Source organism: Microtus ochrogaster, chromosome 24 (assembly GCF_000317375.1).
Source record: "Microtus ochrogaster isolate Prairie Vole_2 chromosome 24, MicOch1.0, whole genome shotgun sequence".
Lineage (NCBI taxonomy): Eukaryota > Metazoa > Chordata > Mammalia > Rodentia > Cricetidae > Microtus > Microtus ochrogaster.
Window position 1 is genome coordinate 27,583,127 of NC_022024.1, and position 25,574 is coordinate 27,608,700.

At 39.1% G+C, this 25,574-nt stretch overlaps 1 protein-coding gene across 1 annotated transcript in view; it reads right to left on the bottom strand.

The window, feature by feature from the left end:
* Nucleotides 1–25,574, bottom strand: part of Cep83 (centrosomal protein 83) — a 107,638-nt gene that overhangs the window by 45,572 nt on the left and 36,492 nt on the right. Inside the window, exons 4-7 of the mRNA XM_005358145.3 lie at nucleotides 17,191–17,283; nucleotides 14,586–14,717; nucleotides 3,286–3,537; nucleotides 436–567 (exon numbers count right to left, since the gene is read on the bottom strand). Of these exons, the coding sequence (XP_005358202.1) occupies nucleotides 436–567; nucleotides 3,286–3,537; nucleotides 14,586–14,717; nucleotides 17,191–17,283 (609 nt within the window). The remainder of the gene's footprint in view (nucleotides 1–435; nucleotides 568–3,285; nucleotides 3,538–14,585; nucleotides 14,718–17,190; nucleotides 17,284–25,574) is intronic.

Here is a 25,574-nt window from a genome sequence, read left to right on the forward strand (position 1 = left end):
GAGCGGGTTAGGAATACAAAGAATAAGGCGGAAGATGGCAAATACCATGCCACTATTTTTAAGACAAGGAAGGCAGGCCTCTTGTATTAGGTTATAATTGAAGAAAGGACAGAAGCAAGAGATGTAACTAAGTGAAGAACGTCCGTGGCAGGCACACAAGCACAAAGAGCCTGAGGAAGAGTGAACTTTGCAAAGTCAGTGATGGAGGAGTGACGTGAACAGGAAGGAAAAGGATGCTGACTGCTAAGGAAGGAGAAAAGAGCCAGGTCATACAGATTCTGCAGGGGTAGAGAATACAAAACCCACTTAGAAATCTATCACATTTAAAAGACAGAATGACAGGACGAAAAAAGATTTCAATATAGGGAATTCAAGCACCAAATTTCTATCATTGTGTAATCTCAAGCTCTCTAGATGAAGCGGACGGCAACTCACTTCACTGGTCAGCGCACTTATTTCCCGGTCGGCCTTATGTAGTCTGCTGATAAAACAAGTGTTTTGTTCATTGCTTGATTGTAGCTCTTTTTCTAAGCGCTCAGCCTGTAGTTTGGCTGACTGCTTTTCAGCCTTCAAGACAAAAGATTTTAAAGTTTATAATCTTTCACATTATATTACAACTAAGTAAGCATTATGTACAATGTATATGTGATCAAACACAAAAATTATTCAAAGTGTAAATAACAACTAATATGTCCCCAAAGTAACAGTATTCTCAGTTGACCTGTAGAATTCAAATCTTTCTCTTCAGAGAGGAGAGAGAGTACTTTCAGCACTCATTTAATACATCAGTATGAGAATGCTGACATAATTCTAACTTTATTTTTAGACTTTCTAATCCACAACTTATGGAAAAAAATTTTGGAAGATTAAAAGGGAGGTTGACAAGTCCCGGAGAAGTGCTTGCTGCCCATCTTGATAACCAAGTTAGATCAGCAGGACCTAAATGGTGACAGCGAGCACCAAGGACCACTGGCTATCCTCTGACAGCCACACATGCGCTGTGGGGCACAGGCACTCACGTGCATATCTGTGCACAGAAAATATAAAAACATAAAATAGTTGAAAATCCACAATCAATGGAGATTTTTTTTTCTAAAGAAAGAAATAGAGACAAAAATTCTCACCTGTCCTGGAAGCTTCGGAAGTACGAGCAAAAAAGCCATTGACCTTACCACACAATTAAGATTCTTATTTTAAGTCTCTAAATTGACAGAAATGTGCTCAAAGTGACACTCAAAGTGTTCTTTTACCAGAGAGGAAAACCTAAAAGCTTTTATAAACATTTCCACTCAAGATAAATAAAATGACAGTGTTTTTGTACCTACAGGCTAAATCTCAGTTTCTTATTTTCTATGCATGTTTACTGTATTAAATAAGAACTATACTCAGCTAATAACTCAGGAAACAATTATCTTCTCCAAATATAAAATTATTTTCTTTGTACACAACAACAGCCAAGAAATGCTGAAGAAGCAGTATTTGCTGTCATGTAGTTATCTTTCATTGTATCTGACAATGATAAGCAAATACAGGCTCCTCTGAAAACACCACATCTGTCACCGCTCGCCTCATCCTGAACTCATCACTCCAGAGGACCTTGGTCAACGTTCACACTATATTCAACTGCAAACTCCGCTTCCTCTGTCACTTAGTAAATATATTAAAGACTGTGAAGTGGCAAGCTAAACATCTTACTGTATTAGCTTATGTCTAAGGGTCAGTGATACTGACAAGTTTAATTCTTATAAGTACCAACAGAGACTTCACACTCCCCTCCTAAAAAAAAAAACAAAAACAAAAAAACAAAACAAAAATAAACAAAAAATTCAATCTTCAAAACTCAAAGCATTCCTTGTCCCAGATGATCCCCCATCATTTTGTATTTTGAAATTGGCTATAAAACAAACGATGTGCCTTTATCTTCTAGCTCAACCATTACATAACTATCCCAAAGAAAGAAAAAACAACTCTTGCCGGGCGGTGGTGGCGCACGCCTTTAATCCCAGCACTCGGGAGGCAGAGGCAGGCGGATCTCTGTGAGTTCGAGACCAGCCTGGTCTACAAGAGCTAGTGCCAGGACAGGCTCCAAAACCACAGAGAAACCCTGTCTCAAAAAAAAAAAAAACAAAACAAAACAAAAAAAAACAACACCTAAAAAAAAAAATACACACACAAAAAAAAAAAAAACCAAAACTCTGACCAACAGAAATGTAAGTGGAGGACTATTCTTTCATTCCTGGCCGCCCAGACCTGAATAATCACACTGAAACTAAACTAAACACTGTTTGGCCAATAGCTTAGGCATATTCCTAGCAAACTCTTATATCTTAAATTAACCCATTTCTATTAATCTGTGTATCGTCATGAGGCTGTGGCCTACTGGTAAGGTTCTGGTATTATGGCGTCTTTATCTTTTGGCAGCTACATGGCATTTCTCTGGCTCTGCCTACTCCTTCCCATAGATAGAATAGATGGATGGATGGATGGATGGATGGATGGATGGATGGATGGATGGATGGATGATAGATGGATGGATGGTAGATAGGTAGATAGGTAGATAGATAGATAGCCTGGCTATATTCTGTCCCACCACAGGCAAAAGCAGCTTTATTCATTAGTCAAAAAAGCAACACATATACAGAAGGACATTCCACATCACAGAAACGTAAAACGTAAAGTCTCTATTCTATCTTGGGCCCAGGCACTAAGAGGCATAAGCATGTCTGAATAACATGGAAACCAGGAGTATTCTAAAGTGATACCTCCCAGAGGCCCTGGTATGGCTCTGCCAACATTCTTTCTCTAGTGAACTCAGGAAAATAATTCAGATCTGTATGCATTAGTAGTCAGCTAACTTTTATCACTTTGACTAGAAGCTGTATGTGTAGTATGTTATGTCTCCTCGAACAGAATATGATTGAAAGATTTTTAATTCTAGTATAAAGAATTTATAATTTCAAAAGTAATTACTTTTTCTGTTTTCAGATGACTTTAGTCTTGAAAACTTTGGGGAATATTTGCATATTTTATTCTGTGACATTTTAAGAGTAAAGTCATTTCACTTAGATGATGGTTCCCAAGGAATGAATATCCATCCCTTCCTAAATGCAGTAGCACAGCTACTGCTGATGAATCACCTTTCTTCTTTACATGCCCACTGGGGACTACACAAATGCGTCAGCATCAGATCAGCGAGCAAGTGTTTATACTCTAAAAACCAAAGGCTTGTCAGGTGCACTTTTAAAACTTAGGCCGTACTCTACTGGGAAGCAATTAAAGCCTTACCTCCAAGGATCTGAGCGCAGCCTGCATCTCAGCCAGCTGCCTCACCTGTATTCTTTGGACATTTTCTACATGAGCACCAGAATTTTCCTTCTCAGCCCTTAATTCTGCTACTTCAGTCTCTAACCCTTTCAATTTCTGGAGCAAATGGGTTTTCTCTCGCACAAGCTGCTCCACTCGTTTGCTGTCTCTGGTGGGACCGACACTAAGCAGCTGGTTATGGAGTTCCTCTTTATCCTTCTCCAGCCGTGCAACCTAATAATGTGAAAGGAAGCATACGAGCTCTAAATTATTGAATTTTCAGTCATGAACATGCTTTACAAGTCAGTAAATTAAAATTAAAAATTGCACAACATGAAAACTCAGGTTCGAAAATGAAGGAAACAGAAAAAAATCTAAAAATGTCACGTTCCTCACTTTGTACTCAGCATGACTCAGTTTTAAGGGCAAGGACTTCTCTGATTTTCCCCTCTCCTCCCAGTGTCTGACACAGGGCTTAATCAGCTGCTGACTAAAATTCAAAATTGTAAATACTACCATAAAGTAATTAGTTAAAAACACAAGCCCATAATAGAAATTCATGCAAGACCAAGTCAGTGACCACTCCCAAATTTCTCCTTACGTGACAGCTAATTATTTGGCTATATTAATAAATCATCTGTTTGAGAGTAACTAATTCACACAAATATGTGTAAATACAAATACAATGGATGAACTTGAAAAGTGACAACCTAACTCTGTAATGGCAACGTAGGTCTTCATTCTCGACTATTCCAGGGTCTACCCTAGTCACCAAGGAACAAGAAGACACTCATACCGGTAGTCTTCTCCTTCACAGCAGCCCCCACACCCAGATGCCACACACCCCTAATAATAAGTTGGCTCCAAATGGTTTCCTAGCACCTGGGGCATTTCAGAGGCCCACTGGGGCTCAGGATTAAATGAAAGAGCACAGACTAGACCCCACCCAACCCTTGTGGAGATCCTCCTGGTTTTCTATAACTTGTCACTACATCTACTTGGAGCTCTTAGTTCCTTTTTCATGTTAATTTCCCTCTTCTTCTTTGAGGTGCCACGGATTGAACCCAGGGCCTTGAACAAGATACATCAGTGTTCTACATTGAGGTACAAACCCAGTCTCATTAGCAATTCTCTTTTATTCTTTCTCTATATTAGGGTTACTCCTTATTATTCAATTGAAGCATGCAAAAAAGCAAAACCTGTGGCTATTAATAGTCAAAATGAACACTCAAGGCTCAATCTAAGTCAAAAGGATACAAAAGAAAGGCTCTGGGACATAGCAGAGTCTGGCAGAGCTCTCAAAAGTGTGAGGCCTCTACAGGTGAGACTAGCTCTCATCTTTTTTCAGCCCTACAATTTAGGGATTCCAAGTCTGATTTAGTACACGGTGGATTAAAGATATTAACAGGGTATAAAGATGGAAACAACCAGCATGTGAACATACATTTTCTAGAAAACTCATCCATGAAGGTAAATGTCAAAAACCCAACCAAGGGCTTGGTGATGGACTCAGTATGCACAAGACTCCCGGTTTAATTCATATCACTGCATCCCTTCCCCCCAAAACCACCAAATAAACAGAAAAGAACATGGTTAATTAGCATCTCTGTCCTATAATCGACCCCATGTTTTATGTGGAACAATTCTCCCTTGTGTTTGCTCTTGGACTACACTTTACTCTTTTTTTTCCCTTCAACTAACTATGACTTTGTGTGAAGTCACAATACTTTTAACGTTTTAAGAATTTCATACATAAACATATCATTTTCACCCTATCTCCTCTTCCACTCCTGTTTCCCCATCCTCTCTCAAATTCATGACCTTTTCTAAGTACTGTTTCTATAAATATTGTAGCTGTACAGACACACACACACACACAAAATCTACTAAGTGCAGGTACTGTTGCTCATATGTACATCCATTTAGGGCTGACCACTTAGCAGGGTCTCTCATCACTGGATAAACCAGATTCTCCCTCCCTCAGCAGCCAATGACTGCCTGTCTCTCCCTTTGGGGGTGGAGCCTTGTGAAAATTTCCCCCATCTACTGGAGTGTTGAGTGGTATAGTCTTGTGCTGCAGGCAACCATCCTGTTGAGAGTTCATAGCAATTGTCCTGGTTCTCTGACTCTAAGAGTCTTTCACCACCTCTCCCATGATGCTCTGAGCCTTAGGTATAGAGGCTGTACTGTAGATGTCCCAACAAGGGCTGTCCCCACCACAGTCACAGCACTTTACATTCTGAACAGTCACAGATCTGTACAGCATCCTCCAACTGCTTCAAAAATAGCTTTTTAATTAAGAATGAGAGGTGTACTTCTCTGTGGGGCTAAGGGTAATTAGAATAGTTGAAATCTACATTAATTTAGAAAAATTATCAGTAGTAGGTTCCCCTCTAGGGTCATTCCATGGGTCCCTAGCTGAGCTTACAGTATGAAGCATGAGTTCACTCCTACTGAATAGGCCTTAGGTTCAATTAGACGACTGTTGGTTTACCCCTATGATTTAAGGGCCACTATTGTACAGTTGTAGTATCATGCCAGGCCAGTGGCTATTGTGGTTCACAGGCTTACCGCTGGGTGGGACTGTGGGTAACGTTTCCCAGTGGCAGTTTGTATAGCACCTTCCAGTACTGTTGGAACCAGACTTTAGGGAGGAAGGAGCCTTCCAGCTCCTATCAGTACCAGCTTGATTCCTCAAGTCCTACGACAAAATATGAGGCGTCTTCAGCAATAGGCCTTACCTTCAAGTTGTAGAAGGTAATCAAGGGCAATGGTTCTAGCCTATATTGTTTTAGGGTTTCTTGGACAGTACTGGTACCCAGCTTCAGTTTAAATGATGGACTTGGGATGGATGGCTGATTTTTAAGATACTGTTTAGCTTTGGCATAAAGTAACTCAAACATTTTATTTTGGGCAGTGGTTCAGACCTAGGGCAGGGTGATGCATGTAGTTAAGGAACACTTGACCACTAAGCTACATGCTCAGCTGCAAACAGTTTTAATATGTGATTGTTAGTGGCTTATTTAGGTCAGGAGTCGAGGTATAACACAGGTATAGACAACTGTGCCCTCACGTAAGATAAAGTAACATTATTCTCTTGCAGTACCCATTTTAAATATAAGGTCACACGGCTAATACTTGAGAGGAACCTGTATGTATAATGGTAGCTGAAGCAATGACAACTACCAAATGGCAGTCAAGATTAAATTTTATATTTATAATTCCTCAACCAGAATTCACTATCAAAAAGTCCTTCCTGGGGCTGGAGAGATGGCTCAGTGGTTGAGAGCATTGCCTGCTCTTCCAAAGGTCCTGAGTTCAATTCCCAGCAATCCTATGGTGGCTCACAACCATCTGCAATGAGGTCTGGTGCCCTCTTCTGTCCTGCAGACATACACACAGAATATTGTATAAATGTATAAATAAATAAATAGATAGATAGATAAATAGATAAATAGATAGATATAGATAAATTTTTTTTAAAAAAAGTCCTTCCTACCCAAACTTATGACCACTGTTTTCCAGTTACTAAACTCATTTATTCATTTGCATAATAAATATTAAGTGCTTTGTCTCCAGCAGTTTAGGAGTAAAGACATGTCCAGTCAGCGGAAAACCTCTGCAGTCGAGGAGCCTGCTATACTCAATCACTGCCGTAAGAACACTCCTGGCTCATTCATCTGGGCACAGACTTTGGACACATCCTCAGCTATTTCTTTTTCTTCCACTTTTAATCAGATTCACATGTCATTTTCATTGATGTCCTTCATTTGTTTTGATCTCAAGTCTTCCTTTCAATTTCCAGAGGTCTTTCTCTAATTTCTCTTCTTTGACATCTATCCAAATCTGCCTGTACTGCAGTTACATTCACATTTACTTTATTCTCTTCTAGAATAAAAACCTGCTTGACATGTAAGACAACACTTGGTATTAACCAATTTTACTTTTCTAAAAGTTGAAGTAGAAGAAATGGATCGAGACAGATCAGGGATTACAAAGAGTAGTTGGCTTCCTTTTAAAAAGGACAATAGTATTAATTCAATTCCCTGAAACACATAGGAAAAGGGAGTATACCTAATTGCTCTATCCATCTTTGTTTTTACTGTATTTATGGCATAGCATACAGAAACAGTTAGGCAAGCAGACACTAGGATCAAGTACCTCGGCTGTTGTTCAGTATTTATAGCTGCTCCTATACTCCCTTCTGGCTTTTAAGCATGCCGTCACTCTTACCGTTCTTCTGTAAACAAGGTCCTTCCAACTCTTGTTTATCTTGAGAAAAGATCATACCACATAGCTGAGAACGGCTTTGAACTATGCAGTTAAGGATCACCTTCAACTCTTTTTAAAAATATTGTTATTGCTTAATTATGTGTGTACTTGTATGTCTGTGTGGATATGTGTACTTGAGTACAGGTGCCTGTCCACAGAAGCCAAAAGGTGTCAGATCCCCTGGAGCTGGAGTCACAGGCAGTGGTGATCCAACCAACAGGGTTGCTGGGTACCAAACTCAGGTTTTTTCTAAGAGCACTTAACCACTGAACACTCTTAACCACTGAATTCTCAATCCTCCTGACTCAGTCTCCTGAGTAATAAGAATATAAGCATGTATCATCATGCCCAGCTTGGTTATTTTCTAACTAAGTTCTTTATTATCAGGTAATGAGAGTATAATAGCTGTCAACACAGTATTTGCATCTGTGTCTTTCTTACATTTAGTTTTGGAACTTTCTAGGTTTTAATATGAGACTGATGATTTTCTTGAAATAAATCTTGAAATAGACAAGAATTGTGTGACTCTGAATCAAAACTAAAATTTATTTTGATTTGCTTCTTATAAAAATCACTGCTGCAAGGAAAGGATAGTGTGGTAATTTGAAAGTTCAGTTTTAGGACAATGAAGTAAAGCAAATTATTCCAATAAAGTGTGTCTCACAATTATTTTTAGTTTCTCATTACACAGAAAAAAATTTCAACCAGGCAGTGGTGGCACGTGCCTTTAATCCCAGTAGGCAAATCTTTGAGTTCAAGGCCAATAGGTGGATCTACAAAGTGAGTTCCAGGACAGCCAAAGCTACAAAGAGAAACCCTGTCTAAAAAACAAACAAACAAAAAATCTATTATACTATAGTCTATTCACGGTATAAAAGTACTACATCTTTTTTAAAAGAACTAATGTGTGTTATCACTAAAAATGCCAACAATCACCATTAAGGGAACCCGAACTTTCCACAAGACACTGCCTTTAATGCTGCTGCCTGATTAGGGTGCTGACTGCTAATGGCTGGGAGCTGTGGCAATCTTATACCAAGACAATAATGATGTTAGCCACATCACCTGACTCCTTTCATCAAAGACATTTCTAGGACATGCTATGCTATGTGACTGTCTCTCACCTACAGCAGAACTTTCAAAGCTGGAGTCGATTTCTCATATCCTGCCACTGCTTTACCAACTAAGTTGATACAATGTTGTAAACCCTTTATTGCCATGAGACCCACTCTACTTTAAGAGCCACTTTCTTGGGCTAAGCTGACTCAGTAGCAGTGTTTATCTCTCTTGCAAGAGGCTCAATCCCTACCATAGAGGGGCAGTAACCTTTACTTATCCATAAGAAGCAATTCTTCAGCTACTCAAACTTTAGTGTAAAACTGAAAAACTTAAGTCACACCTTAATGTTCTACTCTGAGAACTCTTACTGATTATGTCATCTCTGCAGTTACTATATCATTGAACTCTTGAAACAATACTCAGTCATCCAGGAGGACTGGAATTAACTTCTCTCAAACTCTTGTTTAATGTTACTCTCAAACTCTTGTTTAATGTTACTATTTTAATCTCTTTCTATGAACCACAAATGTTCCTAATGGAACTCAAATGGAGAATTATTTCCGTAAGGTTTCTGATTTATTCTGCCCAAATTCAATGGACGAATTACCTATGAGAAGACTAGCTTTGTGGTGTATGTTTCGTAAATAATACAGCGTGAAAACCAAAACCATTCCTTGTTCCATAGGCTTCTAAACAGCTAGGTGATTAATAAGAATAACTATAAGATATAGAAGGGAATCCTTTTATCTAGAAGTACATCTCAATGACAAGCTTAAAACAATCAGTCAAACATGTCATAAACTAGTGATATTGCCATCTAGGTTTCACTGTGCCTCTTACAGGGCACAGACAGAACAGATTTTAGCCCAATCCTTAAGACTTTAGGATTTTCAGAATGGCAAATGAATATTGGCTTCCACTTCCAGTTAACTTCATCAACTTCATCTGCCTCACACTAAAAGGAGGGTTTGCTCTTTGATGCCAGGCACTGGTTTCTCTTTAAGGTGCTAAGTAGCATCTTCACCCAACAGAAACTTCACGTATGTAAGACTGTTGTTTGATGTAGCTAGGCTGCAGCTTACCCACCAGCACTTGCAGCTTGACCTCAAACTTTTATGCTATGCAGACAGCCTCTTTCCTTAAATCTATTTTTTGATACAAAGTCTCACTTTGTAGACCAGCAGGCTGGCCCAGGTTGACCTTGAATTCAGAGAACTGCCCCTCCCTCCTGAGATTTTCCTTACCTTAAATCTTATAAACAAGTTCTGCTAGCTGCAAACTTCTTCTGTAGCTTACCAACAGCTAAAGTTTAGATCTGCAATGTTTTCCTCATGACAAATATATGAAAGGCTTATCATCCACTTTGGAGCTATTGGGAGTTAGTAAAAACTTTTTGCGGGGGCGGGGGAGGCAAGACAAGGTTTCTCTGTGTAACCCTGGCTGTACCCAGCCTCACTCTGTAGACCAGGCTGGTTTTGAACTCACAGAGATCCACCTGCCTCTGCCTCCCAAGTACAGGAATTAAAGGCCTATACTGCCACCACCTGTCCAATAAAACCTTTTAAGAGAGAAGAGAACTAGGTGGTCTTCCTAGCATGGAAATGTACCCTCAAAGGATGTCTCACATAGAAGTTCTGTAGAATATTAAGTGGCCTGATTTTATTATCATTGTGGCTCAGGGCACAGGGAGACCAGGCAAGAAGAATAGTGAGTCAGTGGTATGTTTAGACTCCACAACATTTCCTGGTTAAGTTCACCCCCTTACATTAGCAGATCATGGCAACCAAAAACAATCAGCATAGTACAGATCTAAAGAGCAGATACACTAATGAAAAGGTCTGAAACAATATGATGCTTGCCACAATATTACCAGTATCCTGAACAACTGAAACAAGGAAGAAAACAAGCTGTTTGAAAACTATCACCAATAAATTTGCTCAACTCAGGGATGTCATAAAACGTCAATTTGTGTTATGAAAAGATAACAACAGCAAAGTGCAACAAGTACAATAAAATAGCATTTGCCTGCATTTTAGTATTCAAATTTATATATTTACACAAGTCTAAATTGTAAAAATGAAAGTGGTATAGGTAGACTCCACTTTGAAATTCTAAAATTACATTTTTTGTTCCTATAACCCCTAACTGAAATTATATCTGCTATTTCATAGCCCACAATTGCCTTACCAAGTTTTACTGTATAAAGCACTATGTGTGTACTATTACAATAAGTGATGAGTTGAGGAAAAGAAAAAGCAGAAAGTTTCCTCTAGGCTCTTAACAATCCCTTAAAATATCTGCATTTTAAATATTATTTCGTCTTTTAGAGAGAAAAATATATTAGTAATAACATTTTTAGACCAACATTTCTGGCATCAACATGGACAGCTAAATCCTTAAAACCTGAGAGAGTTTGGGAAGTAATTCTAGACACAAAAGAACAGAATTAAACATGGCTTCATGGTAGCAGCATTTTCTTGGGTGGGCTTTGTTTGCTAGAGGCAAGGGCGTCTCATTTCAGAGAGGCTTCCTGATTGCTTTAGTTTGAAAAACCTTGCAGCTGTTTTAAGAGGACCCATCAGCAAACACTTAAATGTTATTTGTGAATAGCCGACAGCATGCTTCTTGGTGGTGGCAGGGACATTGAAACACCATTGAGTTGTGGCAATAAACATGGCCCAGCCAGTACCTCGGCCATGAGGCTAGACTCTCAGAAAGCTAAGGAATAGGGTGGATCAAGCTGTCAAAGCCAGGACTATAATCCTGGCCATACTGCTTAGGAAACTAAAGACTCATGTGGTCAGAAAAAGAGTTATACAATAAAGATATATTCAGATGAAGAAAACCTCTAAATGGTTTACAGTGTGTTTAGAAATATATATAGGCTTGGGAGAGAAAAGAAAAAGGATAACCCTTAGAGAGAGGGGGGGGGGGTTGGGTATGGTGGCACACAGTTTTAATGCCAGCACTTGGGAGGCAGAGGTTGGCGGCTCTCTTAGAGTTCAAGGACAGCCTGGTCTACAGAGTGAGTTCAGGGACAGCCAAAGATACACAGAGAAACTCTGTCTTTAAAAAAAGAAAGAAAGAAAGGCAAAAAAATAAAAGTAAAAATAAATAGTTTTAAAAAAGCCACGTAAAATGGAAAATACAGAGAATCTGAATACTGTATGTTATTGTGTTTTCTTTGAATTGTTTGACAGCTGAGGAAGGAGCAACAGCTGCTAAAAGACATTTGATTATAAATGTTGCTGGATTAATCCAACATATATATTTTGAAAATGCCTTGATTTCAAAATTTAAGTCAAAAGATATGTTACTTTGGAGAAGAGGTTTTGTTTTTGTTTCCACAGGAAATGAGAGGCTGTGGATTCATTCTGGGTTAAGAAAACTCGGGTCTGATAAAGAAAGACCCCCTGAGAAATCTGATAGGAGCGCATGGCCCAGATGTCTGAGTTCTACATCTAGAACAGCCTCAAGACTGCTGGCTGAAATGATCAAGTCTCACAGAATATTCCAGTCAGGACTTGACCATAATTCTCAATTCTCTTTAGGTCCCCATAAGATGATCAGCACCTCCAACAAGCAGGAAGTGTCCTAGAAAACTATGCCCAGATTCCCAAATGTGGATTATGAATGTTTGCCTTTGTTTAGAATGTTGGTTATAAGTTGTTATGGATAATGGTGAAGAAGAAAGCTAAACAAAGGAGATTAGACTCAGAGTTTTTGTTTTGAAAAAACGGGGGGTGGGGGGGGAGAGCTGTGGGACAATGGTCTTGTACCCTGTAAAGATTTGTCTCTTGTACTTGTTTAATAAAAAGCTGATTGGCCAGAAGCCAGGCAGGAAGTATAGGTGGGGCAACCAGAATAGAATTCTGGGAAGAGGAAAGGCAGATTCTGCAGGCGTCACCCAGACATGGAGGAAGCAAGATGAGAATGCCTCATTGATAAAGGTACCAAGTCATGTGGCTAACACAGACAAGAACAATGGGTTAATGTATAATGTAAGAATTAGTTAATAAAGTCTGAGTTAATAGGCCAATCAGTTTATAATTAATTTGGCCTCTGTGTTTATTTGGGACTAAATGGCTATGGGACCTGGTGGGACAGAAACCTCTGTCAACATATTTCTTTTCATCAATTTTTTTTTTGAAAAGCCAACAAAATCAAGAGCCTGAAGAATACATACAATCACTACCAAGTAAACACATCAACTGATTTCAAAAGCAAATCTAAAAGCACAATAAAGAACCCCAGAAGTTGTCAACATACTGACTCTTCATTTCACATCAAAGTTGAAAATCCTTATCATTTCTATTTTCCACAACAGAATCCTTACAGGTCATAGTCTGTCATACTTACAGATTTGAATGAAGCCTTTTCCAATCATAGATAGGTATCCATGAGCTGAACAATTAACAAAACTGAAGCTGTTGGGTGGTGTGGTAGTTTGAATGTAACTGGCCCCCAAAAGCTCATAGGGAATGGCACTACTAGGAGGTGTGGCTTTGTTGAAGTGGGTATGGCCTTGTTGGAGGAAGTGTGTCACTGTGGGGGCAGGCTTTGAGGTTTTCTATGATCAGGAAACTGCCCAATGTCTCAGCTAACTTTCTGTTGCCTGTAAGATTTAAGACCTAAGCTTCTCCTCCAACACCTCTGCCTGCAAGCTGCTATGCTCCCTGTCACAGTAATGGACTGAACCTCTAACACTGCAAGCAAGCCACCCCAATAACTGTTCCTCTTACAAGAGTTGCCATGGTCATAGTGTCTCTTCACAGCAATCAAAACCCTAAAATAGGTGACCACTAATCAGTGTGATAACCTCAAATCATTAATAATTTCTAACTTAAGACTCTAACATGTGAGCTGAGATAGGAATGTTAGGATTATCTACTTCTACCATTGAGCTGGCTGAAGACTTTGTAAAATTTCTGACAATTTGTTATCTTATGCTTCAGCTTTTTAATTTCAAATGAATAAATTTTTCCTCATCTTACTATTAAATTAAAATGAAATTATACCTAAATAAAGCATTTTAAACTGTGAGAAGAAACAGAGTTAAATGAGAAAACTCATTTCAAGTATCCATAGTGTTCAAGGACTGTTATGCTGAAGAACTTGACTGATCAATAGTTTCTTACTGACAATCAAGAAACTGTTCACTGATAATAAATCAGTCTAAGCCAAGTACTGTGCTCTTGGCTTTTTTAGATAGCTAAAACACTAAGGATATTTTTAACTGGTAAAGGAAGGTAAGAATACTTTAATTCCAAATAAGCACAATGATATAAATACCATGTAGCTGTATTTCTATATGGTATATAGTGTACTGATACAAATATCTGCCTAGTTTTTTTTTATCAATGTTAGAACACAATTGCTACTTGTTTTTTATCATAAAGAAATTAAGAGTAAATAGAGAATAAAAGGAAAAAAAAAACGGTTTTAGCAAAAGTCGAAGACAAACTGCAAACTGAGTAAAATGGCTGCCCAAAGCAATCGAGATGAACTAGGAGGAGGCACTGTAGGAAGCACCGCATGCGGATGTCAAAAAAAGTTGAGGGTGATAGCTTAGAGCAACATCAACAAGGTACAAAGGCTTAAACCAGAGCTACCTAGGAGGTGCTTGGTCCTAAATAGAGGACTGTACTAAATAAGGAATCACGTAAGTAATGTTTACAGAGATAACTGTCTCTCCAAGGCTATGGGTAATATGAGGCTGTGTGATTTATCTATCTCCACTGGCTAATAAAACTGACAAAAGAAAACAGGTGACAAACAGTCAAAGAAAAACACAAGAAATTGTTGACAAAGAACAAAAGAAAACAAATACTTTTACTAATAAACATAATTACACAATCAGCTTGTGTAATTTAGAACTTATAAAAATATGTAATCATAAAATTTTATTTACTACAACAATCTCTGATAAACCAGCATAACTAATTACTTACCTCTGATTCATATTTCATTTTTTCTTCTTCTGCAATACGAGTAAACTCTTCTTTCTGATGCTCAAATTCTGACTTGAGAAATGTATGCTCATAGCGAAGCTTATTATATTCAGTTCTATACCTTTCCACTTCCTAAATTACAAAGAGATTATGATGCATGACAAATCTGAAAGTGAAATTTGTACCTTTTCCAAAAATCACTGTACAGTATAATTTTTAGTTTATTAACAGCCATTCTGAAAGGAAAAGATAAGCTTAACAGAAATATATATGAGCGCAAGGGAGCTGGCTCAGCAGCTCTGATGCCCAGAACCAATGGGAATGCTTGGTGGACCTGGGACATGCTAGTAACTGCAGCCACCAGAAGACAGAGAAAGGACCATGGGAGCACAGGAGCTAGACCAGCTGACCAGACAACTTTGGGCTCAAATAAGAGAACCTGCCTTGTGAATAAGGCAGAGTAACCAAAGGATCCTGATAGCAGCTTTGTCCTCCACACATGCACTTCAACATGTGCCCACACACCCACATGCAAGGGTGCACACACACCATGCACACCATATGCATACACTTTACCCATGAAAAAGAAGAAAAAGAAAGCAGATTAGTATCCTCCTTGGAATGCACCAAAAAGATGAATTACCATTCAAGTTATGCTCTGTCTTCACAGATTTTCACTGTGCTATCAAATATTTAATGTGACAAAAGTCACCACCTCTGAACTAAAATCTTAGTTAAGAATGTGGCATGTCTTTCAAAATATGGCTAGATTTTAACAAGTTTAACAAAGTATAAGACATCCCTCTCTAAAAGACAGACTAGATAATCTCAAAGTAGAAAAAACTTATTTGAATACTTAGAGTACTAACTTAAGGCTTAGTCGTATATTACAACCATTCAACTCCAACACACTAGCCTGAAGAACACAACATCCATGGCTCATCATCGACCAGAAACACCGAAGGTGCTCTAATCTTGTCACCAAACAACCTAAAAAACCTGAATACTCAACAAAAACTTAGGCAACAGAGCAGTCAGGTATGAAAGATTCTATTTAAATAAGCACCAGGAAACTAGGCAATAAGGGAAGTAAGACTCCTAAAATAATAGTTCAATAATCTTTAGCTGAAAGACTTCTAAACAAATCTATAAAATAAGAAAACAGCTGTGCTGATGTTATACAGAATACATACTAAGATTTAAAAACCTGCTCTTATTTAACTTGAATACTTACCCTTGGTATGAGTAATTTTATTTATAAAAAATTCAATCTACTTCCAAAGCATGATACCCTGCCACTAAGATATATTGCCATTTGGGGCATGTTTGAAAAATCAGGATATCAATCAATAAATCATTACAAAAGAGAATTTTGCAAGTCTTCCTGCACAATGGCAGTATTTTAGATTATTCCAATCTCCCAAAGGGGTACATTTTGAAGGAAACAGAAATAATTGACACACCTAAGAGCTGATTTGTTGAAAGTTAGCATATAAAATATCTACGCCAGTACCTAATTCATTCTCTACAGTCTTTTCCTGTCCTCTTTATCAAACATTTGGTAATATAATTTCCCAAAGTAAAAATAGGAGCACTTTTCTTTTTGAGGTTGTGTGATGTTAATATCAATTGTCTTTGGCAGGATGTAGAATCATCTGGAGAAAGGCCTCCAAGCACACTTCTAGATCAGGTTAGCCTCTGCGAACACCTGTGAGGGACTAGCCAGTGTAGGTTCACTGAGGGTGGGAAGATCCGCCTTCCAGTGAGGGCAGCAGCAGGAGCAGAGAGCTCAGCACGGGCATTCATCTGTCTCCAATTCCCTGGCTAAGAACGCAGTGGGCAGCTGCCTCAAGATCCTGCCATCTTGCCTTCCCCGCCATCGTGGACTGCAGCCTCAAACTGGAAGCCAAAATAAACTGTTCCCTCTCTAAGTAGCTTTTGTCAGGGTATCAAAGCAACAGGGAAGTAACAAATCCATCCTTTGAGTTGACAAATATCATTTCACCTACTGTATGTTAGGAACCATTCTCAGGAACTTGTGAACAAAACACAAGTTCTTCCTTGAACCAAAAGAAAGGAAGTGCTCAGAGCATTCTACTGTGTTTTCCATTCTAGAAGTGCTAAAATGAAAGCCACAATAATTAGGCAAATTAGCATTTATAAGGTAACAAGTATCACAGAAAAACAAAAATAGGGAGGTAAGTAAACTCCAAAAGTTTAGGGCAGGAAAGCAGGCTCTGAGGCTGCAGTATTTAGCAGGGAAATGGGATAGGAAACGGTCAAAGAAGGCAGAGTAAAGAACTAACATTTTTGGACAGATTTGCAAGAGATTAAGGAGTCAGCCAAAGAGATCTAAAAAATATTCAAGGCAGATACAGCACTAATGCAAAGACTCTTGAATCCCAACATTTCTTTTGAATAACAATCAAATATCAGGAGGCCAGGGTAGATGGAGGAGGAAAAGAGACAGAGAGATAATGGAGTCCAATCCTATTAACGCCTCAGAGACCACTGTAGGGACTGCCATGGAGAAGATTTAGGTAAATCAAGAATGCCTTCCACGGAGGGATAAAGATGAATGCAGTTATTCTCCCTCATTACTTACTTCATCCAGAGTGCGGAAACGCTCTCGCATTGGAGCTTCTAATTCTTGCTGTATTTGGGCTTTTACCAATTCCAATTTTTGTGGTGTTAATACCTAGCACATAAAAAAAATACAAACAACTATAAATACAAAAATGAAGAGTTTCAAAGTCTCTTCTATGACAAGTATAATTACAGACATTTTTACACTTTGGTTAATTTGTATAATCACTAAATACGACTTATCAGAGCTGGGAGAACAGCTTAGCAGTGAAAGCACCTGCCACAAAGGCAATGCCTCTAACTCCAGACTCAGAAGGTAGAGACAGGATTCCTCAAAGCGAGCTGACCAACAAGACTAGCCTTTATCAGCCAGCGCTGGGTTTGCCCTAGATCTCATCTCAATAAATGAGGGAGAAGGGCAATTGAAAGTAATTCTCAGCATCAATCTCAGGTCTCCATACGCATTTGTTCATACATGCATGTGTCCTCACACATGCTCTCAAAGGTTTTCACAAGTGTGTGAAAATATGCATACACACACACACACAGGTGAAAGAGAACAAGATAAAAACAACCAATCCCTGAAATAACAACTTAAGAATCTCAATCTTGGTATCAGAGATGTCAATATGACTAATGAAAAAAAAATCCACTTATAATTTTTAACTGGGCCATGATGGCACACATCCCAGCATTGGGAGGCAAAGGCAGGCAGCTCTCTGAGTCCGAGGTTAGCCTGCTCTACAAAGGTCCAGGATAGCCAGAGTTCCATAGAGAAACTCTGTTTCAAAAAGAAAAAAAAAAAGAAAAGAAAAACCACTGATAATTTTTATAATTGTTAAGAATTTACTTCTCAGCTAAGACTACTGTGTAGACACAATGACCGATAGTCTATTTTCTAAATATAAAATAAAAGTGTAGTAATTTGTAATACCACAGAAAATTCTTCAGTTTTATTTTCAAAAAGAAGGGGGAAATAATGCAGTTATATTATTAAAATTTATTAAAAATTAAGAATATAGGGCTCAGGCTATGGCTAGGGCCATGTCTGGGTCTGTGCCCTGCTGCAGCCAGGTCTGCGTTGATATCTGAGGTTCCTGCTGCCATCAAAGACTATGTCAATGTCTGGGATGTGGGTCACCACCTGGGGTCATGTGTATGTTCAAGAGCTACGCCACCACTGATTCCATGCCTGTCTGGGTGACCTGCGCTGTCACCCAAGGCCATGGTGACATCCTGGGCCCCTGCTACTTCTAAGTACCATGTCAGGATCCATTGCCTATCGCAGATTTCAGGAGCCTGGGTTGTCACTTAGGGCCATGCTGGTATCCAAGTGCTGAGGCTCTGCTGTACCATATACATCTGGGTGGCCTGTACTGCCACCAGGGGCCATCATGTCATCTGGGTCTGTGCTGCTGCCAGGGGCCATTCTGGGTCAATGGCACTGACATAGTCGTGGTCTATCATAGCCAGCGGCTCCTACTACCACTTAAGCCTGAGAAGATAGGGCTACACAGAATTGGCCCCACTCCTCATTGGCTGCAGCAATAGGAAGAACAGGCCCTGCCCCTCAGCAACTGGAGCACTTGGGAGAGAAGCCCCTATACCTTGCCTGGGATGCACACTAGAGCAGACCCTGTTGGCAGGGGGAGCTCAGGAGATACAGCCTGTGGATATGGTAGCAAGAAAGGGGACCCTGCCCCCTCTCGGGTATGTCATGTGATGACATGGGTGAGGGAAACCTGCCCTCCCCATATCCAACTCTTGCCACCGGCAGCAGGTAGAAGAGCCAACCTCAGGGACATTGAAAATGGAAGAGCTGGCCCTGGCCCTCACAAACTGCAGCAACTGGGAAAGTGGGCCCAGCACCTCGCTTGGGCAAAATAGTAGAGCTGGCTCTGGTGGTGTGTGTGGGTGAACCAGTCTGGTCAGGTGAGAGCAGGGGAACCGGCCCTGCTCCTTGCTGTCTGCTGCACTGGAGGAGCAGTGCTGGAGAGCTCGCCCATGTGGTGACATGAGGGAAAGCAAGCTGGTTGACCAACCCAGCTACCACCCCAAATCAGAACCAGGGCTATGGGGGAGTTCACACGAAACCCCCACTCATCTGTGACCTGCAAGAGAATGTAAAGGAGCTGGACCTGCAGATCCACAGCTACAGGATCTCCATGACACAACAACTGGATATCCAAGAGCAGTCCCAGTGAGGCCCCAATACTGATAGTGTAGCAAAAGCCCTCTAGAGGCCTTGAACTACATCAGTGACTCACTGCAATGAATATAAGTAAAGATATATGGACTAAGGTAAACTCTGTGACTCACTGGGTCACACCACCGCTTCCACACTAGATTTTTTGTTTGTTTTTGTTTTTTTGTTTTTAAATTTCGTTTTATTCAGTGTGGGGTGAGGCTGCAGGGCAGAAACGAGGGGACAGGAGATGAGTGGGATTGGGATACATAATGTAAAATTCAAAAAAATCAATAAAAAGTTTTTAAGTAATTAAGGACAATTTCTTTTTAAAAAGCTGTTATTCTGACCAGCAAAACTAATTTTGGCTCTATTCTGTCATACTCTTACAGCACTCACTTCAGTGAATAATTAATATTTATGTAAGCAACATATGGGCACACTCCTTGTCACTAAGATTCGTCATTATTTTTCCCAACACGTTCCATCACTCCTACCATATAGGAACTACTGAATTCCTGTTTCATGAATCAATAAAAGAACAAATGAACAAACACTGGCTGGAAAAATAATGTCTCATATTTGTATGAGTTTCTTTGAAAACATGAATAATGTACAACTTTATTCGTTTATTCAATATTTCACAGTTGCTCGAAATACCACTCTACTGAATGAAAGTCTTCTAAATATAAAACATTATGGAATTTATGATCATTTACATACAACTGTGCTCTGAGTTCTTACATGCAGCAATTTAACTAATCTACAATCCCCCCCCCCCAAAGAGGCTACACTGAAGCATACAAAGACCCTAAATAACTTTCTAAAGGTGACAAAGACTCAGAATGAAGCATGCATCTTCCCATAATAAATTCAAATTCTGCTGTGAAAAAATAATCATTCACAAATAATAAAGTAGGCAAATAAAAGCTATTAAAAAAGTAAAAACAAAGAGAAAAGATATTTTAGGTAGAATGAATGTGCGCGCGCGCACACACACACACACACACAGGAAAAGCCAAAGCACTAACAAGCCAAGTATGCTGACTCAGGTCTATGACCTCTGCACTCAAGAAAGGAAGACAAAAATGTGTTGTGTTCAATGTCAGTGTGGGGTACACAAACAGACCATCAAAAAGAAGAGGAGACTAGAGAAGACAGGGGAGGGAGAGAAAAAGAATAAAGCATACTACAACAGCTGGGAGTTTAGGAATAAACAAAGCAAAAGCTTTGGCAGGAGAAACCCTGTGGCTATGGGAGGAGAAGCACTGAAGATGACTAGAGAAATCAGGCATAACTAGTGTCAAGTCAAGGTGGTACAGACCGTCTAAGGAGGATGGTGACTAAAAGGAATAAGTTAATAGGATCCTATTTTAAACAACTTAATTATAAAGAGAAGGAAAACTAGAAAAATTAAGGAAATCAGAACAAAGATGAATCGCTAAAGGTATTGCAGAATATGAATTTCAGTGTAGTAAAAATATGAGTTATACTTTTAAAGGGTGGTCACCTGGGTATGTAACTGAGATACACACTGAGTAAGTCAAGACTGAAATAACATGGTCTTATTTAAATCACTGTGTAGAGAATGACAAAACAGACTGAATGGTAACAGCGAAAAGCAATGGTTCAAACATGATAATGGTGCTGAATACATGAGGATACATTATGTCACTCTACGTTCCTGTACAGGTTGAAGGTCTCCGTAAGTAACAGCTAATTAAAAATGAAAGGCTTAAACCTCTAGCCACAATAATAAAAAGCTAAATATCTCAGCCAAATCATGAAGAAAAAAATTTAAATAGCTATTAAAATACCAGACAGAAGTGAACACTGAGGGGATCCGGGGCACAGCAGAGGCTCATAAACTCCCTGTCCTGAGGAAGCAAAGGGAGAATTCAGGAGCAGAGGGGCAGCACCAGAGGAGCATGCCCAGAGCGCTGAGCTCTGCAAAGGCTTGGACTCATTCAGTACAGTACTCATTTGTGCATCTGGGGAAACTACGTAAGCCAAGGAAAGAAGGAGGTGAGCACTTGAGCTCACGCAGCCAGTGAATAATGCCTGGTTCCCAAAGCCAGAAGGAAAAACTTAATTTCACAAATAAAGGAAAGTCGTGTACGCCTTGTCTCAGCAGTGGAAACAAGCCTCATACTACAGGTGTCTCTGACCGCAGAGCAAAGCCTGAACCGTGCAACTGTCAAAGATCAAGAACATCAGAGGAGCACAGAAATAGCCAACCCCCAATAGAGTCTAGCATCCAATAAAAAGTCCTCAAGCATGAGAAGACAGAGAACACCACCTGATACTGAATAAGAAAAAAAAAAACCTAAATCACCAACCTTAACAGACCCCAAAGTCACGGAGAAAGACATTAAAACAGTTGTTACAAAGTTCCCATAACTGCTCAAAACACTAGAGAAAAGACAGAATATGTTAAAGAGATTAGAAAAAATATAAAAAGACAATTATGGAGATGAAATTTACAATTCTGAGTTTCAAAAGATACTGTCTGGGACTAATTTAGAATAGACAATGCAGAAGAAAACATCAATGAACTTGACTAAAGTGAACACCATAGAAATTCTCTGAAACGAAATACAGGAAAAAAAGAAAAGACTAAAACTAAGTTAACAGAATCTCAGTGAGCTAGAAGAGAACGTCAAATAATTAGCATTAAGAGCATACTTCAATCTTCAAGAGGTAAAAGAGAAAAAAATTATAGACAGAACACCTCCAAATTTTGTTTGGTTAAAAGCTATAAGACCAATATAAACTCAAGACCTATGAAGTTCTATAATCCCAAGCACTAAGAAGCAAAGTTATGTAACCAAAATTATTCAAAAGTAGTAAAGAGCTGGCAATGGGGGTGGGGGAAAAATACCAAAGACTCAAATGTCAGAATGACTGCACCTTCGCTACGTGAAACACAAATGAAAACCTGATTACAAACCAAAAAAAAACATCTTTACGGAATTAGAGGGGGGAAACTGTCAAGTAAGAACTCAATATTTAGTGAAAACATTTTTGTAAAACAAACTTTTTCAGACACATAAAAGCTGGGGAAAACCTCAACAGCAGTCCCACACTGTTTAAATGGTTTTTTAAAAGTCCTTGGGAAACAGAAAAACATTCATAAGCATATATTAGAGAGAAACATGGATTGGGGAAGGGAAAAGGGCATAGTGTATCAGTCATGTATAAATAAATAAATAAATAAGGAAGTCACTGGTCCTTAATAATTCTGAAATCCAGTAGCCAAGCACTAGACTTCCACTGATTCTGTTTCAAAGCCTCTGTGGCTCATGGCTCAGCTTTCTGAGCTCTTAGATTTTGTTTGTTTTGGATTGGTTTTCCGAGACTATGTTACTCTGTGTAATAGTTCTAGCTGTCCTGGAACTCAGTCGGCACACCAGACTGGCCTTGAACTCGTAGAGATTCTCCCACCTCTGCCTCCCAAACGTGAGGATTAAAGGCACCACCACTGTCTGGCAGGCTCTTAGTTTTTGTCTGAGGCTGTCCTTTCTTTTGCATGACAGGAGGCACGTGTCTGCAACCCATTAGGTTTAACAGTCTTACTTTTGCCAATAGAGATTTTAGAGATTTTGTGGATACAAACGCCTCTATTACTTTGTACTTTCTAAGTCCATTTCAGTCCAAGTAAGCTGAGCTTCTCCCAAGTAAATGCCTCAAAATCTCTCTGGGTCTTGTGGGAATTTCTGAGGATTTCACTCCAATAAACAAAGCCCATGTGTGCAAACCTTTTTATATAATCCTATTTGTATTTTTATGTATTGCCTGAGATGGCTGAGACAATACTTAAGACTTCCGAGAGGCCCTCTGGTTTGAGTGAAGAGAGGAGAAATCTATGCTCACTTGACAAGATCCTTGATGTGATTATTCTGTTCTGCTCACTCTGAGATCCTAAGGTATGGCTGCAACTGGTCTCTTTATAACAATTTCAATATACGTCTGCTGCTTAGCATTTTTATCATTTGGAAAGGCAGAGAACTTTTTTGAATACAAAGTCTATTTTCTTTTTCTTCAAGAGCTCTTCCTTCAATTAATCTTTTATGTTTCACATTTTACTAAAGAGAATAACGAAAAAAACAAAAACAAAAAACCAAGTGGCACAACCTATGTTTTACTTTTAGATCTCTGTACATGGGGGGAGATATGTACATTGTTGTGAAGTATATGCACATGTGGAGTTCATAGGTCATGTGTCCTTAATCTCTTCTCCACCTTTTATTTTTTTTAAGATGGGGTTGCTTCACAGAACCTTTACTGATTTGGCTGGGGAGCTTCAAGGCTCTTCCTCTCTGTCTCCCACATAACCCAGCACTATCACCCAGCATTACAAATGAGGACCACCATGCCCAGAGTTTTTATGAGGGTGCTTGGAAACAGAACTCAGGACCTCATGTTTACATGGCAGAAATGATACTGACTGAGCCATCTCTCCAGTCCCTCAACTCTTTGTTTAGGCTAATTAGTCAATATGATAAGTCACTGTCGTATTCTTAGTAGTGCTATTATTTACCCCAATAGTTTTTTTAATTTCCTTTAATTTTTTTTTAAAAAAAAAAAATTTTAAAGATGTGTTTATTTATTTATTTACAATGTTCTGTCTGCATGTGTGCCTACAGGCCAGAAGAGGGCACCAGATTTCTTTACAGATGGTTGTGAGCCACCATGTGGTTGCTGGGAATTGAACTCAGGACCTCTGGAAGAATAATCAAGTGTTCTTACCCTCTGAGCCATCTCTCCAGCCCTCCTTTAATTTTTTTAAATATTATAGAAAACAATGGTTTTCATTATAGCATTTTTGAACATATATACTAGGACTTATAAATCTTTTCAGCCATACATCCAGAATTGTTAACAAATTCTGCTTTCTACACAATTACGGGACACTAAGCTTCATGCACTACACAACATGTTCAACAAGTGGTCTCTTTCTCTTTAGTTTCCAAGAACACATTCTCATTTCTTTCTGAACCTTACAGTGCAGATTATGACAATCATTTAGGCCTTCCTAGACTGCTTTAAACTGTACGGTAATCCTCACAATTCTTATTTCTACCACCTTTCCAGTTCTAAAATGACTCCATTGTTTGAGGCATTTGTTACATTTGCAGCCAGTTTTCAAGCACCAAAACCTGAGTATCATAATGACATCAAAATAAAGACCTCCAATTACATACCTGTATTATCTTACAATATTTATGGGTTAGGGCTGTGATTCTCAACCTTCCTAATGCTGCAACCCTTTAGTACTGTTCCTCATGTTGTGGTCACCCCCAACCATAAAATTATTTTCACTGATGCTTTATATCTGTAATTTTGCTACTGCTATTAATTATACTATAAACACCTGTCTTAGGTATTTTCCAATGATCTTAGGTGACCCTGTGAAAGGGTCATTCGGCACCCCACAAAGGGGTCACAACCTATAGGTTGAGAGCCACTGGGTTAGGGTATAGGCACAGCTAAATTATGTTCTCTATTTAATGTCAAGTGAATGCAGCTAAAGGGTTGATCTCGCCTGGGACCAGGAGTTCTCTACTAGTTACTAGTTATATTAGGAGAGTTCAGCTTTTATGCTGATAGGACTACGGCCCTCAGCTCCTGGGAGCTGTCCATCATCTGTCACATTGCTATTTCATATGAAGTCTACTTCTTCAGAGCTGGCAGGAGAACGTCTTTGCTATTCCTCACCCTTGAGGATTTTAAAAAGGAATTATTTTATCAGTACGACACACTTTTGACTAAGGCCCATAAAAAATCTGAAATTCAAAATGTTCCAAAGCTGTAGCTTTTTGTACCGTATCAATGCTCGGAAAATTCCAGATTTTGGAGCATTTTGGACTCCAAATTTTCATATTAGAGGTACTCAATCAATGAAATCTGAAATATTCCAAAGGCCAAAGAATTCAATTATCTAAATACTTCTGGTTCCACACATACGGAACACTTAATCTGTGATAATAGCTTAACAGGTACAGATCACATACATGTTACACATCAAAGCACTAATACTATCTTTGCAATGTCTCATATCATCTTTATAGATATAAGATATATATATACCTGTGAGGTAGGTACTTTTATTCCTGTTGACTACTAATGCAGAAATTCTTTAAATGAATGGTTTCTGTTTCTTTGCCTATGAAAGTCAGTAGAGGGCTGGAGAGATGGCTCAGTGGTTAAGAGCACTG